This window comes from Sus scrofa, chromosome 16, assembly GCF_000003025.6.
Source record: "Sus scrofa isolate TJ Tabasco breed Duroc chromosome 16, Sscrofa11.1, whole genome shotgun sequence".
Classification (NCBI taxonomy): domain Eukaryota; kingdom Metazoa; phylum Chordata; class Mammalia; order Artiodactyla; family Suidae; genus Sus; species Sus scrofa.
This window is the reverse complement of record NC_010458.4, coordinates 43293982-43317759: the sequence shown is the minus strand read 5'-3', so window position 1 is coordinate 43317759 and position 23778 is coordinate 43293982. Positions and strand designations below refer to the sequence as shown.

At 34.8% G+C, this 23778-nt stretch overlaps 2 protein-coding genes across 3 annotated transcripts in view; one reads left to right on the top strand and one right to left on the bottom strand.

The window, feature by feature from the left end:
* The window catches only part of SREK1IP1 (SREK1 interacting protein 1), a 232387-nt gene that overhangs the window by 28493 nt on the left and 180116 nt on the right, over positions 1 to 23778 (top strand). The window contains exons 4-5 of one of the 2 annotated variants that reach the window (XM_003359789.4): positions 12015 to 12087; positions 14433 to 20396. The exons of the other annotated variant lie outside the window; for it this stretch is intronic. Coding sequence (XP_003359837.1) covers positions 12015 to 12087; positions 14433 to 14622 — 263 coding nt within the window. The 3' untranslated portion in view covers positions 14623 to 20396. Of the gene's footprint in view, positions 1 to 12014; positions 12088 to 14432; positions 20397 to 23778 lie in introns of those variants that run through there. 2 annotated transcript variants of the gene reach the window in all.
* Positions 18408 to 23778, bottom strand: part of FAM159B (family with sequence similarity 159 member B) — a 25765-nt gene continuing 20394 nt past the window's right edge. Inside the window, exon 3 of the mRNA XM_003359794.4 lies at positions 18408 to 20653. Coding sequence (XP_003359842.1) covers positions 20517 to 20653 — 137 coding nt within the window. The 3' untranslated portion in view covers positions 18408 to 20516. The remainder of the gene's footprint in view (positions 20654 to 23778) is intronic.

Sequence of the window (23778 nt, the reverse complement as noted above, 5' to 3'; positions counted from 1 at the left end):
CCATCTTGTATATAAAATTACCTACCTTTGCAGTGTGGTTTATAGGGATAAAATGTGATGCTGTCTGTGAAAATATTTTGTAAACTACAAAATGCCATATGTAGATGTCACAAAGAAGCAAAATGCAATGTATGAGATATAGGTTTAGGCATGAGGTAAGAGAGATACAAAAAGGTTAAACTTTTTTTTTTTTTTTTGATCATTAGAGAACAACAAACACTTAAAAAAATTTTAAGCTTTCCATATTATGTCCAGTGAAAGTAAGTGAAAAAATCAAATGCTAGAGTACTAGGACAAGACGAGAAGGCAGAAGAGGAATAGAGCCTCAAAGAAAGCAAACGAGTAGCAGTATATATGAGTTGTGTATATAAGTATATACAACTTCCAGGTAAAGACAGCTGTTTGAATATACACATTTACTTTTGCTCCCTCCTTAAACAACATTAAAATGATAGTAGAAGTTTTTTTTAAGACAAACCCATGAGAACAAAGAAAATGAGAGTAATAAAGTTTTACTGAAAAGCATATGTGCTAGTGATAATGGACTGCACCCTTGAGGGAGCCCAATCCTTTAGCATTGTGAAAAGCTGAGAATAACCCACTTATACACTTTGAAACCCCCAAAAGTCTTGATAATGAGTATCCTCAGAAGTGAGAATGTTTGTAAGACTAAAAGCAGAGGGATTGGTTAAAAGTCTGAAACAGATGCTTTGTTCCCACTCCCTACTCTGTGAAGCCCTGTCGCTCAGCAGACTGCCACTGTTCTGTTTTCTAGACAGGCTAAAGTAAAGGGTCTTTAAACACGGACACACCAAACACAAATCAAAGTAGCAAAGTTAGAAGATTAGCTACAGGACGATGAGAACCTTCTAGCCATCCTCATCGGTTTGGTTCCCAGACATCGCCCAGGCAGAAAGAAATAAGGATACTGACATTAGGTATTCTTCAAAGACAAGTCCTCACCAAATTGCTCTAGATTTCCAAGTTTTGCTTGCTACAAGTTTCCAGTCAGCTTTTAGACAGTGAAGGAGCACTAAATTTCAGAGGAAAGATTCTCACATGTAATACCAAAACTAAAAACAAAACAAAACAAAACAAATCAACTTGAAAAATACAGTCTTCCAGGGAAAAGAAAGCAACAGAAATAGTTAATATTTAGTTTTATAGAAAGACAAGATACAGGATGCATGAAACATGAATAATATACTATAAAAAGAACAAAAACAGTAAAAGAGATTTTGGAAACTAAAAGAGAAGCAGATATTGAAAAACTTGATAGGGCAAAGATAAAGCTAGAGAAAACTAAGAGCAAAATAAGGGAAAAAAGATAAGACAATTGAGGGGTCATTCTAGGAAGTACTACATTCAAATGAGTCCCAAAAGAGGAAACAAAAAAAGTTTCAAGAATTGAAGAATTAGTTTCCAGATGAAAAGGTTTGCCAAGTACCAGGCACAGTGTTAAAAACAGACCCACACAAAGGCACACATTATGAAACTTCATAATAGGAAACAAGAAGATATAAACCCAGCCTTCCAGAGTTGAGGATAAAACAGGTCATGGGTGAAAGATCAAGAATCAGAATAGTTTTATACCTCTAGCAGTAGATGAGAATAGTGCTTTAAAATTTTTGAAGGAAAATTATATCCAAATTAGAATGGTATACCCAACTAAATTATCAACCAAGTGTGAAAGTAGTATAAAGACATTGTCAGTCATTCAAAAAGTCTCACAAAACACTTACCTCTCACTTAGCCTTTCTTAGAAAACCTATGGAGTGAGTAAGCTCTACCAAAGTAAGGGAGTAGACTGAAAAAAAGGAAGACAAGGAATACAAGAAATCAGAAAGATAAGAAGGGAAATTTGTAGGATCCCAGAAGAACAGCTACACCAGGCATAGAGAACAACCAGGTCACACAGAAGCACAACAAAAGATTCTAGGAGAGAAAGCCTAAGATCCTTAATTCCACAAAGACGCTTTCCTCACCATCCATCTATACTGCCCTATTTTTTGGGTTTTTTGTTTTGTTTTGTTTTGTTTTTAAATAAGTGCATAAAACTTTAGAATGAGAAAGAATCTTTAAGACAAATAGTCCTGCTCTCCTACCTTGGAGATGACTCAGTCTCCTGGTTCCTGCCCTTTCTTTCCTCACCACAGCTGTGTTGAAGGATAAAGTACACTTCCATCTTGAATAGTGGTTCATTCCAGAGGTGATTTTCAATCAGAAGACCTGGGACAAATCCACTTTTAGAGAAAGGTGAGGGAGTTAACATAACCTCCAGGATAGGGAGTAGTTGTAAATCTCCCTTATTAGCATCAACTTTCCTGTAAGGTCACACTGAGAATGACTGCTGATGAATTTTTTTTTTTTTTTCCTTAAAAAGATACACTTGACCATAGTCACTTAAAGGCTCAGAATTTGTTTCAAAGTCTCATGACTCCCACTCAGGACAGTGCTCATTCCAGTATGTCGTACAGATTCCAGTAATAAAGTATTATAGAAGGAATCCGTATTTATATCATGGTCACCTAATGGAAGCCCAGTGACCCCTACCCAAATAAATTGTAGATTGATTCCTAAGAGGGGAAGGGGAGACTAGAGGTTGTGGTTGTTACTTCCATTGATACTTCTGTTATTGCTCAGAATCTCTGAAAGAGTGAGGATGAAATACCGGTTGGGTGTGAGTTCTTATCCTACATCCTTTAGGTAGTTCTGGGGACTCCTTCCATGGTTTTATACTGTGCTCTTGTAATATTTTATAGAGAGCTCTTGCAGCAACATTCTTGAATATGGTGGGTTTTTTTTTTTTTTAATGATAGAATAAAAATAGTGAGCCAGGAGAAAGCAAGTAATTTTTAGTGTACTTTTATAATTAGTTGTTCTGCTATTATGAAATTGAGACATGAAAGGGAAGAGGGTGAAATGTATAAGCTCTGTTTTCTATTTTGTCTCTGTGTATATTTGCTTCTATTATATTGCATATTTTAAATGATTTAATATTGTTCATTGAAAACAAGTCTAAATGACAAATATATCATTTTTTAATGTAAATCACTACATCATAATCAATTATTGACACAAATTAGAAAATGTAAGAGCAGACTTTGACATGGTGGAACAAGCACTGTTGTCTTATTTTACTGAGACCTTAGAAAATTATAACACCGGTACTATGAACTGAAAAAGATCAAACAATGCAAACAAGAATAATAAGCTCTCACTGACTCACTGTATGTGCATGTATATGTAGAACATACTTAGTGTCTAGTGGTACTATGATTTTAAGATTATTAATGTTTTATACTGTGCTTTGAACTTCCTGAAGACTTGCTTTTGGGATTGTAACTGGTAGTAGCAAATATTTCAGGAATAGTTTATGTTAGAGTATGCATATAGTCAAGCTAAAACAATCTTACTGTTTACAAAAGACCAAAGAAATTCAAGAGTATTGAATTGTTCTCATTCAGTTTATCTAGTGTTATTTAATATTAATCAGTAATTTGCCTATAACTAGAAGATAGCCCTTTCCTCATATCTCATCTCTTAATATTTAATAATATTCTTTTAGCTCAGTGCAGAAATGTTCTATTTTGACAAGTTTGAGGGATTTTTGTTTTGTTTAGGAGAGATTATGTTAAATTCATCCTTGATTTTCTGTAAAAATGGTTTACACTGAAAACTGTATAGGAGAAAATGCCCCATTCATGTATTTGCATATTGCTGTAAATCTTTCTCCATCCCTTTGGTAGCTGCTAGAACCAGACTGACTTATAAAATCAGTGCTTAAATGAATCCACAGGGTAATTGGAGGAAAGACTGTATTTGGCTCAAAATATACTTTTTAAAGGTAGCTACAAAAGATATTTGCTGAGTGAAGACGCAAGAGGAAGTAGTAAATTTAGATTAATGGCTCTAGGTTTGGAACCACCTAGTCAGGTATTTAAAAGTGGGAGTAGCTATAACCTGGTGACAGATATGCAAACAAAGATCTAGTAACTGAGCATGCTAGTACTGCAAGGATGAGTCTTCCATACCGTCCTAAAGCTGTCTCTAAACACTGAATCATAACCTCTGATTCCTGTTTGTTAACAAGGGACCACCATTCTTGTTGATCATTACAAAATTTAAGTGCTAAAGTACATAAGGACTTTCTTGCCTTCTATTTCAACACCCTGTTTCAGAAGGAGCCTCAATAAATAGAAGTGGCATAATTTTAATAGTGGGTAGTTTAGAAACACTGAACCATTGAAAGAATCTTTTGCCTCTGTGCTTGAGCCACTGTGGGAACTCCTGTGCTTGAATTCTTATATCTTCTAGTTATCACTACTTCTAGTTCCTAAGGGTAAATGACCAGGAAAAAAATCCTGAATTCTAGAACTAATTTCTCTATATAATCTAGTCAGTGGATTTATTATCTATCATTCCTAAATGGAAGAGAAAATTATTCCCAGAGCTGGTTTTATATGCTTAGTTTCTCATAACTTTTTTTTTTTACATATTTATGTAGTTGATCTGGATTTATTGTCTTTTTAAAAGACAGCTTTTCAAGCAAAAGTTTAAGTGACTATTTTAGGGAGTTCCTGCTCTGGAGCAGTTGGTTAATGATCTGGCTTGCCTTTGCAGAGGCACCAGTTCGATCCCTGGTCTAAGAGCTGTGGCATAAGTCACAGCTCTGGATCAGATTTGATCCCTGGTCTGGGAACTTCCATATGCCCCAGGTGTGGGCAAAAAAATAGTGACTATTTTAAGATCAATCAAGTAGATTTCAAAACTAAAAACTATGAGGGATAAAGAGGGTTTTGTTTGTCATATGCTAAAAGCATCAGTCAGATGGACATAAGAATGCTAAGTTTGTATGCATCTAATAACAAAATTTAAAATATATGAAGCAAAATGTTAGAACTACCAGAGAAAATACTTGTGAATAAAAAAATCTACATATTTAGTCAGAGATTTCAACACAAGTCAATAATTGATGGGAGAAGTATAAATAATACCTGAATAACACTGTTCACTAACTTGACCTATTTAACGTTTATAGAACACTTCACCCACAATAGCAGAATATGTATTTTTTCAAGCACACACAGAATATCTCCCAATACAGACATTATTCCATCCAATAAAACAAGGCTTAATAAATTTTATAGGATTTAAGTCAGGCAAAATATTTTCACTAGCCACAATGAAATTAAATTAGAATTGATAACAGCTTCCTGGAAAATTCCCAAATAATTGTAATCTAAAAAACTTCTAAATAGTCCATTGGGTCAAAGAGAAAAAAAGCCAAAGGAGATTAGAAAGTGTCTTTGGGAGTTCCCATCGTGGCACAGTGGAAACGAATCTGACTAGGAACCACGTGGTTGCGGGTTCGATCCCTGGCCTTGCTCAGTGGGTTAAGGATCCTGCATTGCAATGAGCTGTGGTGTAGGTTGCAGATGGCGGCTCGGATCCTGCATTGCTGTGACTGTGGTATAGGCCGGCAGCTTCAGCTCCAATTAGACCCCTAGCCTGGGAACTGCCATATGCTGTGTGCGGCCCCAAAAAGACAAAAGACGGAAAAAAAAAAAAAAAAAAAAAAGAAAGAAAGAAAGAAAAAGAAATTGTCTTTGAACTGTATGAAAATAAAAACATTGCATAACACTTATGAGATGTCTCCTTAAAGCTGTACTTAGAGTCAAATTTACAGCACTCCATGCTTATACTGGAAGAAAAGAAATGCCTAAAATGTATAACTTCAGCGTCTACCTTAACACACTGTAAAAAGAAAAGCAAATGAAACCAGAAGTAGAAGAAAGGAAAATGTAAAGATCAGAAATGAAGTCAGTGAAGTGGAAAATAGAAAAACAATAGAGAAAAATCAATGAAACCAAAAGCTGGTTCATTTAACATTTAATAATGTTCAACATTATTTTATTAGTGTTGAACATTATTAAAATAATGTTAAACATTATTTTATTAACTCTTTACATATTCTAGATACCAATCCTATGTTAGATGCCCAGTTGGCAAATATTTTCTCCCAAAATATAGCTTGTCTTTTCATCCTCTTAATAGGTTTTTCACAGAGCAGTAGTTTTTACTTTTGACAGTCTAATTTATTTTTTTCCTTTTATAGATTGTACTTTGGTTTCAAATGTAACTAACTGTTTGCCTATATCTTGGTCTCTTTTACATCTTTCTAAAGTTTTAATAGTTTTATATTAAGTCCATTTTGAGTTGATTTTTACATAAGATGTGAAACTTGGAGCACTTACTATTTTGCTTAAGGTGACCAATTGTTTCAGCACTGACTGTTGAAAGGCTGCTTTTCCTCCATTGGACTGTTTTTGTGCCTTTGCCAAAAGTCAGTCGATCCTGTTCATGTGGGTTTGTTTCTGGGTTGTCTGTATTGATCTTTGTCTATTCCTCCACCAATACCACACAGTCTTGATTAATGTAACTATATAATAAGTCTTGAAGTTGTATGGACTGATTTTTTTCCCCACTTTATTCTTCTTTTATGAAATTGTTTCAACTATTCTAGTTTCCTTAACTTTCCATATTAACTTTAGGATAATGTTTATATCTACAAAGAATCTTGCTGGGATTTTGATAGGAATTTCATTAAACATGTTTATCAGAGTTCCCTCGTAGCTCAGTGGATTAAGGATCTAGCATTGTCACTGCTGTGGCTCGGGTCACTGTTGTGGTACAGGTTTGATCCCTAGAACTTCCACATGCCACAGATATAGTCAAAAAAAAAAAAAATGTTTATCAGTTTGGGGAGAATTGATTTCTTGACTGCATTGAATATACCAATCCACAAATTCAGTATGTCTCTCCATTTACTTTGATCTTTGATTTCTTACCTCAGCCTTGTGAGGTTTTCAGAATGTAAAATCTATACATGTTTTATTATATTTGTACCTATAAATATTTCTTTTTAATTATAAATAGTTTTATTTTTAAATTTTATTACCTGCAAGTTTATTACTAGTATATAGAAATATAGTTGATTCATGTATGTTTGCCCTTTATCCTTGCTGAACTCACTTATTAGTTCTAGTTTTTGGTAGATTCCTTGGAATTTTCTATGTAAACCATCATGTCATCTGCAAATAGGAACAGTTTTATTTCTTCTCTTTTGATCTGTTAGCCTTTTATTTCCCATCCTCGTTTTATTGCTATGGCTAGAACTTACAGCACTGTGTTGAAAAAGAGCAGGGAGAGATGACATTCACCCCTGGATTCCAACTATAGGGGCCAAAAACATTCAGGCCTTAATGGTTAGTTGTAAATTATTTTGTAGCTGTTTTTAATCAAGGTAAGGAAGTTTCCCTTTATTCTATTTTTTAGGAGTTTTTATTATGAATGAGTGTCAAATGTTGCCAAATGCATTTTCTGCATCAATTGATATCATCCTATGATTTTTCTTCTTTAGTCTGTTAATGCAATGAATTACATTAATTAATTTTGGAATATTCAACCAGCCTTGCACCTTTTGAATAAGCCACACTTGATCATGGTATATAATTTTTTAAACAAATATTAAATGCTGAATTCTCTTTGCTAGAATTTTAATGATTATTTGCATCTATGTTCATGAGAAGTTCATCTGTAGTTTTCTTTTTTTTTCCCTTTTTTTATTTCTTTATATATATATTTTTTCTATTGCACAGCATGGTGACCCAATTACACATACATGTATACATTCTTTTTTTTCACATTATGTGCTCCATCATAATTGACTAGACAGAGTTCCTGGTGCTACACAGCAGGATCCCATTGCTAATCCATCCCGAAGGCAAAATTCTGCATCTGTTTACCCCAAGCTCCCAGTCCCTTCCCATCCCTCCCTTTCCCCCCTTGGCAACCACCAGTCTATTCTCCAAGTCCATGATTTTCTTTTCTGTGGAAAGGTTCATTTGTGCCATATGTTAGATTCCAGATATAAGTGGTATCATACAGTATTTGTCTTTCTCTTTCTGACTTACTTCACTCAGGATGAGATTCTCTAGTTCCATCCATGTTGTTGTAAATGGCATTATTTTGTTCTTTTTATGGCCGAGTAGTATTCCATTGCGTATATATACCACATCTTCCTAATCCAATCATCTGTCAGTGAACATTTGGGTTGATTCCATGTCTTGGCTATTGTGAATAGTGCTGCAATGAACATGTGGGTACATGTGTCTTTTAAAGTAGAGTTTTGTATGGATATATGCCCAAGAGTAGGATTGCTGGGTCATATGGTAGTTCTACGTATAATTTTCTAAGGCCCCTCCATACTGTTCATCATTTCCTTCTTGATTTCCTCATTGACCCACTGGTTTTTTATTTATTTATTTATTTTTTGTCTTTTGTCTGTTGTTGTTGTTGTTGTTGCTATTTCTTGGGCCGCTCCCGCGGCATATGGAGGTTCCCTGGCTAGGGGTTGAATCGGAGCTGTAGCCACCGGCCTACGCCAGAGCCACAGCAACGCCAGATCCGAGCCGCGTCTGCAACCTACACCACAGCTCACGGCAACGCCGGATTGTTAACCCACTGAGCAAGGACAGGGACCGAACCCGCAACCTCATGGTTCCTAGTCGGATTCGTTAACCACTGCGCCACGACGGGAACTCCGACCCACTGGTTTTTTAGTAGCATGTTGTTTAGTCTCCATGTAGTTTTCTTATTTTGTACTATTTAGTTTGATTTTGGCATCAGGGTAACACTAGCTTCATAGAATATCGAGAAGAATTTCTCATCTACTTGGTGGATAAGATTATGTAAAATTGATGTTAATTTTTTAAATGTTTGGTAGAATTTTTCAGTGTGATTATCTGGGCCCAGAGATACCCTTTCAGGAGCTTTTTAAAATTACAAAGTCAGTTTCCTTTGTAGTTGTGTGGTTATTGAAATTCACATCATGTTAGAAGACTTGTAGCAGTTTGTGTTTTTCAAGATCTATTTATAGATCTAAGGGATCTATATTGTCTGAGTTGTCAAATTTATGTTTGTAGAGTTGTTCATAGTATTCACTTAATCTTTCAGTGTCTGCATGGTCTGTAGTGATATCCCCTGTTTCATTGCTGATATTCATTTGTGTCTTCTTTTTTTCCAGTCATTTTAGAGATTTGTCAGTTTTATTGATCCAGTTCTTCAATTCATTTTTTTTTTCTGTTTTCAGTTTCATTAATTCTTTTTTTTCTTTTTTTAAGATTTTTATTTTTTCTATTATAGTTGATTTACAATGTTCTGTCAGTATCTATTTTATAGCAAAGTGACCCATTTATACACACGCATATATATACACATTCTTTTCCTTGCATTATCATCCATTATGTTCCATCACAAAGTGACCAGACATAATTCCCTGTGCAATACAGCAGGATCTCATTGTATGTTCTTACTGTCTTCCTTCTACTTGATTTGGGTTTATTTAAATCCTCAACTCCCTACGCTCAGGTTCTCGAGATGGAAATTATATTATTAATTTAAGAGTTTTCCTCTTTTCTGTGTAAACATTTGATGCTATAAATTTCCCTTTCACCTCTGCTTTAGCTTTGTTGCACAAAATTTGAAATGTTGTATTTTATTTTTATTCAGCTTAGTGTATTTTTTTTAATTTTCTTTGGGACTTCCTCTTTGCCCAGTGGATTATTTAAAAGTGTATTGTTTTGTTTGGCATGTTATCTTTGTATTATTGATTGCTCATTTGATTCCATTGTGGACAGAAACATAGTGTGTATGATTTCAGTTCTTTTAAGTTTGTCAAAGTATGCCTTATGGCCCATGATAATTCTATCTCGGATGATGTTATCTAAGCACTTGGGGGAAAAAAATGTATTCTACTCTTGTTAGGTGGAGTGTTTTTTAAATGTTGTTTAGATTCTGTTGGTTTATGGTGTTGTTGAGTATGACTATTGCAATTTATTGTATTTTTAGTTCTAAAATTTTTGTTTTTCTCTGGATTTTTTATTTCTTTTGGGCTTTCTGTTTTTTCATTTGTTTCACATATGTTCATAAGTGGTCATTGAAAGCATTTTTATGATGGCTGCTTTAAAATATTTGTCAGATAATTCTATATTTCTTTCTTGTGGTATTGTTACCTATTGCTAAGTTTTTCATTCAATTAGAGATCCTCTTGGTTCTTGATGATTTCAATTGAAATTTGGACATATCTAAAACTCTGGCTTTTCTTTAAACCTTTTGTTTTAATCTGATTTTCTCTGGTATCCCTCCAGAAGGGAAATTGAGGATGTCACCTTGTTACTGCCAGATGAAAATAGAAGTACACTGTCACCGCTCAACCTCTTCCAATACCCAAGATGAACATGGCTTCTTGTTACTGCTGGGTGAGGGTAGGAATTTCACTTCCCCATGTGGTATATCCTGACACCATGGTGTGGGTAGTATTCTTATCACTGGGTGATGGTGAAAGCACTGACTTTCATTAGCTCTCTCTGACAATACTTAAGCATGGAGGAGGAGAAGTGCCTTATTACTGCTAGGTGGGGGTGAAAGTCCAGGCCTCCCTGTTTGGTCTCCACTGCCACTGTTAATGGAGTTCTCATTACAGGCCAGTGGGGATGAACATTTGATTCACTACTTAGACTTTTCAGGCTGGAGAACTGGGACTTCTTATCACAGCCTCGCAAGGGGGAAATCCGTGTTCTTCACTCAGCCTTTGGTGATGTGGATGGGGGTAGTGCTACATTTTTTTTCTGGGGTGTTTACCTGGAGAATGGCAGTTGTTATCTAAAAGGTTCCTGTCACTAAGCTGTCCCTTTCTTGGTCCTTTGGCTAGAGAAAGCAGGCTTTTATTGGGGTATTTTTGTCTGCACCTATTGACACTGCCAGTTTGCCAGTTTCTTCAGCTCTAAGTCTGGGCTATATAAAGCAAAAAGAAATTCCAGGGAACTCAGTACTGTTCATTTTCTGGATTTCAGGATCCCTCGCTAGTGTCTGTCTTTCCACCTTTCAGAATCTTCTTATTTGCTTTTGTAATGTTTGGGGGTTTTAATTATACTTAATGGAAGAATGAGGAAAAGTACATCTATTTTATCTTCCTAGAAGCAAAAGTTCATTTGATTTTTGACAAAGGTCTAAAGGCAGTTCTATGTATAAAACATTATGTATGTATATTTGTATGTATGTATGTATTTTGTTTTTTAAGGCTGCATCTGTGGCATATGGAGGTTCTCAGGCTGGGGGTCAAATTGAAGCTGCAGCTGCTGGCTACACCACAGCCACAGCAGCGCAGGATCCAAGCCATGTCTGCTATCTACACCACAGCTCATGGCAATACTGGATTGTTAACCCACTGAGCAGAGCCAGGGATCACACCCACATCCTTATGGATACTGGTCAGGTTCATTATTGCTGAGCCACAATGGGAACTCCCAGAAACAATAATCTTTTCAGCAAATGCTGTTAGAATAATTTAATATTCAAAAAAGTATTCAATGAAAGAAGTTGGAAAATACTATGTATGCCACAATCCATTTTTCAAATGAGAAAAAACTTGAGACTTAGCACGTAACAATGTTTGTATAAGTGAATTTTTGTATGTATTTGGTTGTGTGGGAAAAGCCTAGAAGAATAGATGCCAAATTGTGTGTAGTATGTGTTTGCTTCTTCCAAGATACGAGGGACATAAATATTATAGCTGTTGTTATTGTTCCATGATCCTAGGATTTCATGATCCTAATTTTTTCTGAAAAATAAAAAAGTAAAAATTATACATGACTGTATTGTTTTGTTTCTTAAGGCCTGAAATAGTACCTCCTTAACTGTTGACATTGATTTGCTTTAGGACTTAGAAGTGGAATACTTGAATTTTTTACCTGATGTACTTTTAGATTTGAAATTTTTTAACAGTATATAATACTTCTGTAAAGTCTTCAATACATAAAAATTATCAAGAAAGTGGACCTTGTTACAAAAAACAATGCAATATCCTAACCAGTGAAATTCACCAATCAGCAACCAAAATCATAGTAGTATATAAACTCATGGTGACATGATTCTTTCCCCTCAACGCACAGGAATAAGTGAAGAAGAGGAGAAGAAAAAAGCAAAAAGCAAAGAGAAAATCAAGTTGAAAAAAAAAAGAAAAAGGTATTTATTTAACATTTCTTTAAAAAGTAGGTCTGTGAATCTAGAATGGATTATAAAATTCTATTTTTCATGTTATGGTCCAGTTAATTTAATATTAAATCTTAATAAGAGTTAGATGTTCAGTTGTTTCAGTAAAATAATAAAATCCTTCATGTCAATATTCAAAATAAAGTCAGCACTCAGCCACCTTAAGTTTTCTTTCTTGGAGCAAATCAAGGTATAAATAAATAACAGCCCTACCCACTTATTTTACGTATTCTCTTTGTATTCTAGAATTTTTAAGTTTTGGAACATCAGTTAAGTTTTTAATTAGAAGCATGTCTAAATTCTTCACGTGTATATTTTTTCCTCATATTTATGAAGTTGGAGCTTAAGTATTTGTATTCTCAAAGTATCATTGCCATGGCAAAGAAATTAATTTACTAATAGGACTTATGTATTCATTTGTCAGTCTAAAAATTCCTTCAGGTCTTTCAGAATTCTCATCAGCCACATAAGAATGTTTTACTCTCAACTCTTTTTTAACAACTGGTTAAATAAATTAATCAAAAGACTTAAAAGGCAACTTCTTCCATGATTAATATATAGGTTTTCATTTATACTAGAATAAACATGTTCATATAGACACTTTTTAAGGCATTTAGCAGATGCTATAATCTAGCTTGGACCTTAGTTCTCTAACAGAATAGGTTCTGCAAATCAGGTGATGTCACTTCGTAGTTTTTATAGTGCATGTAATATATACTTTCTAATACTTCAACTGCTTTATAAATTGTAAACGTTAGCTTATTTTCAGGTGTTGGGAGTTAAATAATAATGTTTAATGTAAAAATTAATACAGGAAGGTAGAGCTCAATGTATTGTGTAGTCTGACTAATGTATTATTGAATCATTTGCACTAGCACAGCATGGGGATAGCTTACATGGAAAGTGAGATTTTTCTATTTTCTTCCAAATTCTAATATCTTGGTATTATAGTAACATCTTAATTACTCAAGCCTCTCTACCTTGGGGCACACAGACCTCTGACAGGGCTCTAAATTAAAAGCACACTTAGCAAAGATAATGCCACATAATAAGGTTGCTGTTCCAAAGTGTAACATTCTATCTTAAAAAGAGAATCCAGGTCCAAAAAAGCCAATCAAAAAAGTGCAGGCAGAGAAGCAGCTCTGGTCAGAATGTGTGGTCAAGCAGGTCTTTAGAAGAGGAAAGCAGGCAAGAGTTGAGAACAACAGAGTTGAAGAGAGTGCAGGAGAATACATGAGAAAATAAGCTCAGGAGTAGGCCAAAGTCTACTTAAGTAAACAAGTAGAAAGAAATAAAATGTTACAGAAGCAGGAGAAACTCTGAGTCCCTAACCAAAGGCAGTCACTCTTCAGACATAACCTTATCTTCTCAAGTGTTTACTTTTTCTTCTCCTGTATATCCCTGTCAGGTTTTCTTAGTTTGGATTTTAACTTCTAATGTTTAGATCACTGAACTATCTCTTGGGATGCCTTTTTTTTTTTTTTAAATTAACTCAGTTTCTGTTTTGTCACATATACTTGGGGTTTGGGTATTGGTAGAATGTTGTACATCTTAAGAGAGAGATGGCTTTTTTGGTTCATCTTTTTCTTACTTCTTTTTCATTAGAGAGAATTCTACATTTTTCCCCTAATTTGACATTAAAGTAACTTTAGAAAAATGAAGTGTAATGATAAATCATTCTCATGCATTTGTATGGAGTATACATTTAAAAGCATCCTTTCTATAACTACTGAAAATTATTTTGGAAAGCAAGCGTTCATCTGTATCATTCTGCATTTAGAAGAATCAAATACTTTAATGTGAAAAATTCAAAAAATTAACAGGAGTGCTTTTTTGGCTAATTTTCAGCTTTCATCCATTTATAGAGAGGTATAATTATAGCCTTTTTTATATAATTGTATTCTTTGTAGCTCTTTTAAGAGAATATGCTAACAAGTTATTATATACATAAGTGAGTTGTGTATATAATGAGGCTTGGTAAATGCTACTTTCTTTGCCTTATAAGAAGGATTTTGAGGGATACAAAGAATCCTCCAGGAAAATCATAGGAAAATTATTTCCTCCTTACTGAATTTAAAACTTATAACTAGAATTGAGCAGAATAGAGATATTTATTTTGTTAGTTCCACTGGCTAAGTGGCAGAAATTCTGAATACAGTATTTTAAGAGAATGCAAATATATAAAACATATATTTTGAGTTTCTTTATATTTACACCCCAATTTGTTCCAAGAAGGACTTAAGGCAGTTCAAATCCCATTTAAATCTACCCATCAGCCATAAATACAGTTATCAATCAGTGTGTATTATTGCCCATAGGTCTTATTCATCCAGTTCCACTGAAGAGGATACTTCAAGACAAAAGAAACAAAAATATCAGAAGAAAGAAAAGAAAAAAGAGAAAAAGAATAAGTCAAAAAAGGGGAAGCATCACAAAAAGGACAAAAAGAAGAGAAAAAAGGAAAAGCATTCCTCAACTTCTAATAGTTCTGAAATCTCCAAAAAGTAACAGACTTTGCCCTAAGCCATTACATTTTAAAATTTGGTTTTGAAAATTAACTTTCTTTGACATTTGCTATATAATTATGCTTTGCAATAAATCACAGCCTTTTGCATATAGACATGTTTTTCACATATGGTACCATTTTTGTCTGGCAATATTTTAATGTGCTATGATTATAAAATTTTGAATCAGTCTTATTACTTGATAGCCATGGCCCAAGTATGAATATTTGTGCAGCAAAACTCATCATTTTTGATATTATGTTTCTGTGTGTATGGCAAGTATTATTACTTCATAAGTTGACTGTAAATGGCTTAACTGCAGTCAACACAGATAATTTATCTAGCAGTTAATTAGTATTAATTAAGTGTCCACCTTCCAGCGATAAAGTGAGGTAGGGGATGATGCTTTGCACTTGACACTGAAAATTTTAATAGTTTTATATCCTATGATAATGTATAAAGATAGTGAAATTCTTCACTGTTTTTAAATCTAGACTTTTTTGTTTTGTTTTGTTTGAATGTCATAGGAGATGAAGCTGCTTTATTGATCTCAACCAAAACTTAAGTGAATGGTGTCAGTAAGAAGATGATAATTAAAATATTTGTAACAAAACTTCACTGTTTTCTGAAATGCAGAGTTTCTAGTACCTGCCTCTTTCATTTTTGAAACAAAATACTTATTCCTTGTTTCAAAAGACAAGTCTAGTTCAGCCTGTTTGTAAGTCTCATAGAGATGATGCTGTGTTGGGCAGGATTTTTAGAATAGACTCCTGGGTTGTTTCACAAATATGCCATATTGGCATGTCTTAAAGAGATACCTCAAACACATGAACTTTTTATTTAGAAGAATAACAGCTAAGTCTTCATTAGGACTGATTTTTATTGTATTCAGTATGTAAATTTTATGAAGCTTGTTTCTGTGAGTAATGTGGACAATTTTTATAAATGTGAACATATATATATTTATTTGTCTGAAATAATTTGTAGTTTTAAAGCAGGTTTCCACTGAACTTAATGGTTTCATAAATGACTAGTTTGGGGTGTTTCTCTCTTTTACTTCAGTCATACACCTCAGGAGAGTAACCAAAATTTAGGATTAAGAATTTTACTCTGTACTTTTTAAAATTTAAGAGCCAGGGAGTTATATCATGAAAGCCTTTATATAATAATGGAAATTTTATATGAGTATCATTTTCAAACCCATATTAGTAGATATAAATGTTTCTACATTTTTTAATTTCACCATGAGCAATGTTACTTCGCTTATTACTTGGGTATCCTTTTTGTCCAATAAGCTAAATACTTATTAGTGTAGCAGCATCAAAAGTCAACTAGTTATCATGGCACAGCACCAAAGATTGCAAGTATCTCACAGTGGTGCAGTTACACATTTTCGCATTGGTGGCCTGTACACATGGCTGCACGTGAATTCATTATGATGAAATCAGTATGAGTACACATAACCTCACAGGCTGGAAAGATGTACTGATTCTTCCTTCACCCCTCCCTTGCATGACCTCAGTGAGACTGAGAGAGCCTCATGACTCCCCTTAACATGTGCTTACCAAGCTCAGATTCTAGGGAGGCTGTATCCACATCTCTGTCTTGGCATCATAGCCACAGAAGATCTCACTTCCAGCTTTTCTATAACCTAATTTAGTCCTATGCCTCCTTAAAAAGAAATCCTCTTGTTTATATAACTTAGTTTGTTATTTGGAGGGAAACAGAGTGTTATTGGGTTTTTAAGTGTTTGTTTTTCCCTTGCTGTAGTTTATGTATTTTAGAAAACTATATTTTGTGAAAAAACAATATTTTGGTTATTAGGATTAAAAAAATGTTAAAAAAAACTTTTAAAAATGGTTAGAAAATGCTGCGTGCAAAAATGTTCTCATCCTATTGAGACATGGCTAAAAATAATACTTATAGTGACAATCCAGTTATTTTTAACTTTTATTTCTTTTAATTGTAGAGATTAAAAGAGTTGGCTCATCAGATTTGTTTTCTGAATGGGGACACAATCAGTGGCTTTGGAGAATTATATAAAATTCAGCCCTTATTAACTAACATAGTATGGAAATTAAGATTTCAATGCTTAGTAATTTTTTCTCCCAGAAAAAAACCTTGGAATTATTAAGTAAACTTCCCATAGCATGAGCGTTTTTGAAAGATCTACTCTGAATAAAATCATTTATTTTTACTAAAGTAACTTTCTTCAAAAGTGATCTCATTATTAATATTGGGGTTGAATGAAAATCTCACCAACATATTGTAGGAGAAAATCAGTGACATTTACTCTCAGGCAGTATGTAGCAGAAGGAAAACTGAACTTAATAGTAAAAATCCAAAAGTTCTAGTTGTTCTAACTACCTGTGTGACCTTCAACAAAGCCATTTACCTTCTCCGGGCCTTGGTGTCTTTCATTTACAAAATGCTGTACCAAAATATTTCTGAGATCCCTTCTAGCCCTTAATGTATATGATTATCATTATTATAGTAAAATTCAGGTAGTATTATTTTATAAATTATATTCACTTAGAAATATAAATTATTATATTCATTTAGATATTATTACAGAGAAGCAGGTAGCATTCTGTAAGGGTAAATGTTGAATTTACTAAAATAACCTTTAAACACAGGTCACTTCTTTAAAAGTAGATAATTGATATTGGTTCACATCCTGAGCACCCAATGTATGTCATTTTCACTAGATGCAGACAGAATTTATGTTTAGATCTGTATCTGTAACCGGTTACCTGAACACTTTGAAGTTATTGCTTTGAGGCTGATGGATCTACTTCCTACACAGTTCCCTGTTTCTTTTCTCTATATCGTCTGTTGGGTAAAATCTCTCAGAGGGATCCCAGTTCTTCTTATCCACAGATGTTTACGTCTTTGGTTCTTCGAGGCCAAAACATGAATAAGTAAAACAAATGTGTGTGTGTGTTTACAACTCACTCTATCTAAAATTATATAGCCTTAGGTTACCTTCAATTAAAATAGATTGAAGAGTTAACTACTAATACTCTTGTTAAATGCCATTGAGTCCTTTCTTCAGTAAGTATTTTAGTGCCTAGCATGGCAAAAACTGTGTTAAGAACTACGGATATGGAAATAAATAAGACACATTTGCTTCCCTAAAAGGAATTCACAATTTGGTTGGTAGGAGAAACAGCAGACTCATCCTTATGTATCACATGCCATAACTGGGTTTATAGAAACACAGAGAGGTACCTAACATAGTCTGGAGAAGTTAGAAGAGGTACCTAGAAAAAGTAATGCCTGAAATGCATTTCAATTGAGGCTATCAGTGGGAGTTAAGACATTTCCTTACAGAATGAGTACTGTGAACAAAGCTCACAATAGAAATGGCCTGGGAGCATGTGTCAAGAAGTATTAGCCATTTGTAAGGCAGGAAGTGGTAAGAATTGAGACCGCTATTCTAGGATCTCAGGTACAAAAGGCAGAAGGAGGTTTTATGTTCCATGTTTGGGAGCTTGGACTTTGTATGTAAGCAAGAGACACTATTAGAGATTTTTAGGGAAAGAAAAAATAACTTTTATTGAGGTTTGGTTTCATCCATTTCATAATTCAATTTTGCAGTTTCTAAAGGATGAAACTGCTGTCATTAGGAGGCCACATAATTTGAATCTTTGATCTTCTATTTTCTGGTCTCATTCTAGAGCCACTTTTCTAAGATCTGATTATTTCTATAAATTACAGTAATTTACAGCTTCTAAAAAGCTACTGTATTCTTTATCAGACCCACCCCATAATTACATGCATATGTACATAATTTTAAATGTGTTTTGCTTTTAATTTTAATTTTAGGGTTTTTTTTTTTTTTTTTTTTTTGCTAACAAAATATATTCTGTCCCTGTGTTAGTATTTTTGGTCCAAATAAATCATTTAAAATACTATTTTCAGTGTACAGAGTGTATTGTAATTTGATAAGACTTCTTTTAATTTTTTTTGTCTCAATATTTTGAATATTATAAAGCACTACTTCTTCAGAGTTGCAGTGACACTTACCGTTTGGTCCCTGTCACTCACCCTCAGGTAACCTGGCTTGGCAGAAAGTGCTCCAGGGACCCCAGCTGACACTAGTGCTGAGATTCCATTCAGGACAATGGTTTTTTTCCTATGTCAGTTTGATGATAATTTCACTTGCAAAGCCCAAAGTCTTCAGACCTCATTTGTTGCCTCCAAACATTTTCAGGATGCCAGAGAATTCGATTGCCTCTCCTAGAGCCTAGCCCCTGGTGCACCCAGCCTTGCCCAGCCCCAGTTGGCCTGTCCCACAGGTTGGGAAGTGTCTCGGGGGCCAGGAGCATTTTGCTGGCCCTGAGTCTCTTAAATTTCCTGCTTCTTATCATGACATCCGCTCTTGCCCTTGAGCAACAAAAGTAGACAGTACCAGTGCCTTAACTTTCTCAATCTAGATTTTCAGCTAAGGCAACATCCAATTAGTAATACAGTTATTAGTATCTGTGAATCAAGACAGCAAATTTTCTAGGATTTATTTTTTTAAAAATCAAAGCTGGATAAAAGATCAAGAAGTACCCACAAATGCTTCATGTGCTTTCACAAAAATAAATTACAATTCTTTGCTTTTATGACAACATAAAATGTCATTTTTGTAATAGAAATGTTTTAACTTTCAGACTTCGCAACACTGTAAGTAATTTTAATATTGACACATTCGCAAAACTGTGCTCTTTTTGAAAGTGAAATCCAACACAGGCGGTAGGGTCTTGCGGTAATGATCTGAAACTGTGCTGTCAATTTAGCCACATGTGATTATTGAAATTTAGATTAAATGAAAATGTTTTTCTTTAGTTGCACTAGCCACATTTCAAGTGTCCAGTAGCCACATGTGTCTTCGTTGCTCCTTTGCCAGACAGCAAAAACTGTTCTTAGGCATTTCTCTGCCCACCCCACCCCTCCCAAAGACCAGAGAAGCTATATTTGGCCATTTTGAAAGGCTAGTCTTCCAACTACAGAAACTGTACAACATGGTAGATGTAGCAGAGTCAGCTTAAAATTAATCTTTTTTTCCTATTGAATTCCATTATAAAACTAGGTCTGTGTTCTCATAATAGAAATCACATTTATGAATTAAAATCTTTTAAAATAATTATAATTTGCAGAAACTGCAGTTTTATATCTAGATGTCTAAGTGGTATTACTGCAGTAGCTTTTTGTGGGACCAGAGATTATGTTTGTTTTATAACTTTCATTTTAGAAATTCCTTAGGAACTTTATCATTGAAGGATTTTTGTAATGGTTATCCATTGGTATGCAGAAAAATAGTTATCATGCAGATTTTACATGGTGATATGTTTTGTTATTGAATGTTAGCTTTCATAAAGGCAATAGTACATTGTGTGCTCAGCAAATCCTCTAAAAGAGGCGTGGGTTGATTTCTAAGACGCTATTAAGAACATGCCACTTCTAATTTATAAGGCCACTCCCCTGAGATTTACCTATCCAGTACCATCTCATAAAAATAACTGTTCTAAGTATGAGAAACTTGTAAAATGCTGGTAATGTGACATAAACTTTTCATTGTTCCTCATTGACATAGGTATGCTTATCTGTGTTATTGATAAATTCTATAACTTCTCCTGAAGTATTAGTATAATTTTATGTAATGCACAAACACTAATTAGTAAGTAAAAGTAAGCTTATACACATGGAAATCTATCAGAAACTTATACAAGATGGAAATCTATCAGAAACCTTAGTGGGTGTTTAATAAATTATATGACCAAAACTGCACAACTATGTCTTGCTTTGTACGTGGTGAGTTTCTGAAAACTATTATTGCAAACTGTATTGAAATGCACTCTTTATTTTTATTGCTCCATCTCTCCAGTGAGCTTTTACAACACAGGATTTTTAACAGTAAGCGATGTTGATCTGTTTCGTATCTGTTGTTTTTTCTTGAATTATATCATCAGCTTCATAGAATGTTTCATTTGTTGAATTTGATGCTGCGTTTGAACTGGGGGCTTTGGTTTTTCTATTTGAGATACCTGCAAATACATAAAACAAAATGAAATAATTATTTGAAATTATGAAATCAAATTTTACTTTACAATTTGTTCTTAAAAAATAAATGTTGCAGAAATATTGGAAATATGATGTCCTGAAAATACTGTGGATGAGTGAGCACTGAATTATTTCAAAGTGTTGTTGAGCATTTCCTCCTGAAAGTCAAAAGAGAAATATTCAGTAACAGAAATAAGGATTTTGTTTCCATGCTTAACTTTCTCCACATTTCCATGGAGGAAACTACAATTTGATCGGAAGGTAACAATTTCTGGGTTGTTTAATAAAAGTGTGACTGTCCTTATGCACAAAGTGAACAAAACTAAAGTCAATCAGAATAATATAAAACAATATTAAGGGCTTTGCCTTTATAATCAATTTAGAGATAACTTTTAAAAAGAGCATGTTTTTCTTAATCACATTCACTCATTCTATGTAAATGGGTCCAAAGTGCATAAGGGTAGAGGAACATAGATCCTTGCTCATTTGAAGTTAGACTAACAAGCTCATAGCAAAGAAACAGATTATTAACCAATGGTGTTAGAAATTTGTGTGAAAATAATATATATTTCACCAATATATACAAACTTAAACATTTAGATAACATATAAATATGTAAAAGCAGTGCAAGAAATCACAGATGTTACTAATAACCTGCTGTTGTTAAATCCACAGTCTAGTTCACAATCCACATCTCACTTTACCCATCAGCAGCATTTTCTTTCCTTGGCTTCTCAGATGCCACCCTTCCTTGACTCACTTCTGTGGTTGCCATTGTTCCTACTCCATCCCTCTTGTTGGTCCATTTTCCTCTATGAGGCATCTTAGGCTTAAGAGTGGCTGAGAACCTAGCCATTGGTTCCTGTCCCTTGCTCACTCTCTAGTTAGCCTCATTGGTCCCATAATTTTTAATACTATCTCTATGTTCATGACTCCCAGGAATTTATCTCTAACCTATACCTCTCCTGATTTCCAACCTCAGTTTCCTAGTTGCCATCTCCATTTGGATATCTAGTGGACATTTCCAACTTAGTCTAAACATATTTGGATCATTCCTGGTGGGGCAGGGGGTAGACAAAAAGCCTACTCCACTTATAGTCTTCCTCTTTTCAAATCCTGGCAACTATCTGTTGAGTTAGAGCAAAAACCTCACTCAGCCTTGGTTCCTCTTCTTTCAGCCTCACAACTAATTCACCTGCCATCCTGCTGACTACACTTTTAGAAGACATGCAGAATCAGATCACCTTCATTTTTACTACTATTCTATTTCAGCACCACACTCAGAGTGATCCTTCAAAACACACGAGTTCTGTTCAGAGCCCTCCATGTCACTCAAGTCTTTATAATGGCGTACATGTTCTTATATACACACACACGTTAGTCTCCCTGTCTTCATCTTTTTCTACTTCATCCTCTCAATTTACTCCATCCTCTTTGTTCAAGTATTTCAGGTGTGTGTGTGCCAGAGGGCCTTTACACTGGCTATTTTCCTGCCCATTGGTGAGTGGAGCTGGGTCTTGGCTCTCTGGTGAGCACGGTCATGTTAAAGGACATGTCCAGAGGTGGCTGTATGGCTGTAGGTTCAGGAAGACTTTACGCAGCTGTCTACTGATGCGGGAGCGGGGTGTGTGTTCCTGCCCTACTGGTTATTTGACCTGAGGTGTCCCAGCACTGGAGCCTACAGGCTCCTGGGCAGGACCAGGTCTTGGTGCTAAGTATCCAGGTGAGATGTCTGCCTCCATCAAGAGTTTAAGTCAATGAAAACTCTCTGATAATTCTGCCACCAGTTTTTCTGGCCCCAGGGAGGTACACAACCACTCCTATCTCTGCAGGAGACCTCCAAGACCAGCAAGTAGGTCTGGCCCAGGCTCCTATGAAGTCCCTGGGTCCCAGTGCACATGAAACCCTGTATGCGCCCTCCAACAGTGGAGTCCTTTTCCTTCAGTCCTGTGGAGCTCCTGCACTCAAGCCCCCTGGGGCCTTCAAAGCCAGATTCTCTGAGGACTCTTTCCTGATTCTAGACCCCCAGGCTGGGGAGCCCGATGAGGCTCAGAACTCATTCCTGTGGGAAAACTTTTGTGACGTAATTATTCTCCAGTTTGTCTGTCACCCACCTTGGGGGTATGGAATATGCTTACATCACAAGCGTGCCCCTATTACCATCTCATTGTGATTTCTTCTTTGCCTTTGGATGCAGAATAGTTTTTACAGTAGGTTCCAGTCTCTTTTATTGATGGTTTTTCAAGAGTTAGTTGTGATTTTGGTATTCTTGTGAGAGGAGGTGAGTTCAAGGTGCTTCAGCTCTGCCATCTTGTCTCCAACCCCAAAAGTCACTTTCTCCATGGGCTCTAAATACTGTATTTAAAATTGCAATCTACGTTCCCCCCCCCAACCTTATTCCCCTTCTCTTTGCTCTACATTTTTCCCATAGCATTTGTTTTCTAATAAACTATGTAATTTACCTTATTAAGTTTATCATTTATTGTCTACCTCCTCTCACTAAAATACAAGCGCCACATGCCAGAGATCTTTTACTATTTTATTCATCGATGATACAGAAAAATTACCTTGCGCATAACTAGTGTTCAAAAAATTTGTTGTGGTAAATAATAGGATTGAAAGTGTGACTTAGTAAAAACTTTGAAATTCTAGATTGCAAAAGCCAACTGGGAAGAAATGGTTAGAACAACTGATTCATTTCTAACATATGATGAAGTCTTACATATTAATATGTAAGACATTAACACCTCTTTGTTGGTAAAGAGATGAAGAAAAGATATGCTGAATCTCCAACCTCACCAGTCAAAAAGAAATGAAAATTCAAAAGATAATAGAACATTTTTCATGTCTTAGTTAGGAACAGATAAAAAGTAATCTTTCTTGGCCAAGGGTAATTTAAGTAACTTATTTTACTAACACAGAAATTTAGAAGAAAATTAATAAAGCCATATATTGCAGCATTCTAGCCCTACATTTTAAATTCAAGATACTTTTAATATTAGCTCAGAGAATACCATACGTTTCAGTCCTATGGCCAAGATCTAGGAGCTATAATGAGAGATCACCCTTCAAAACTTAAACAATATTTCCCTTTCAGTATTGTTCTATG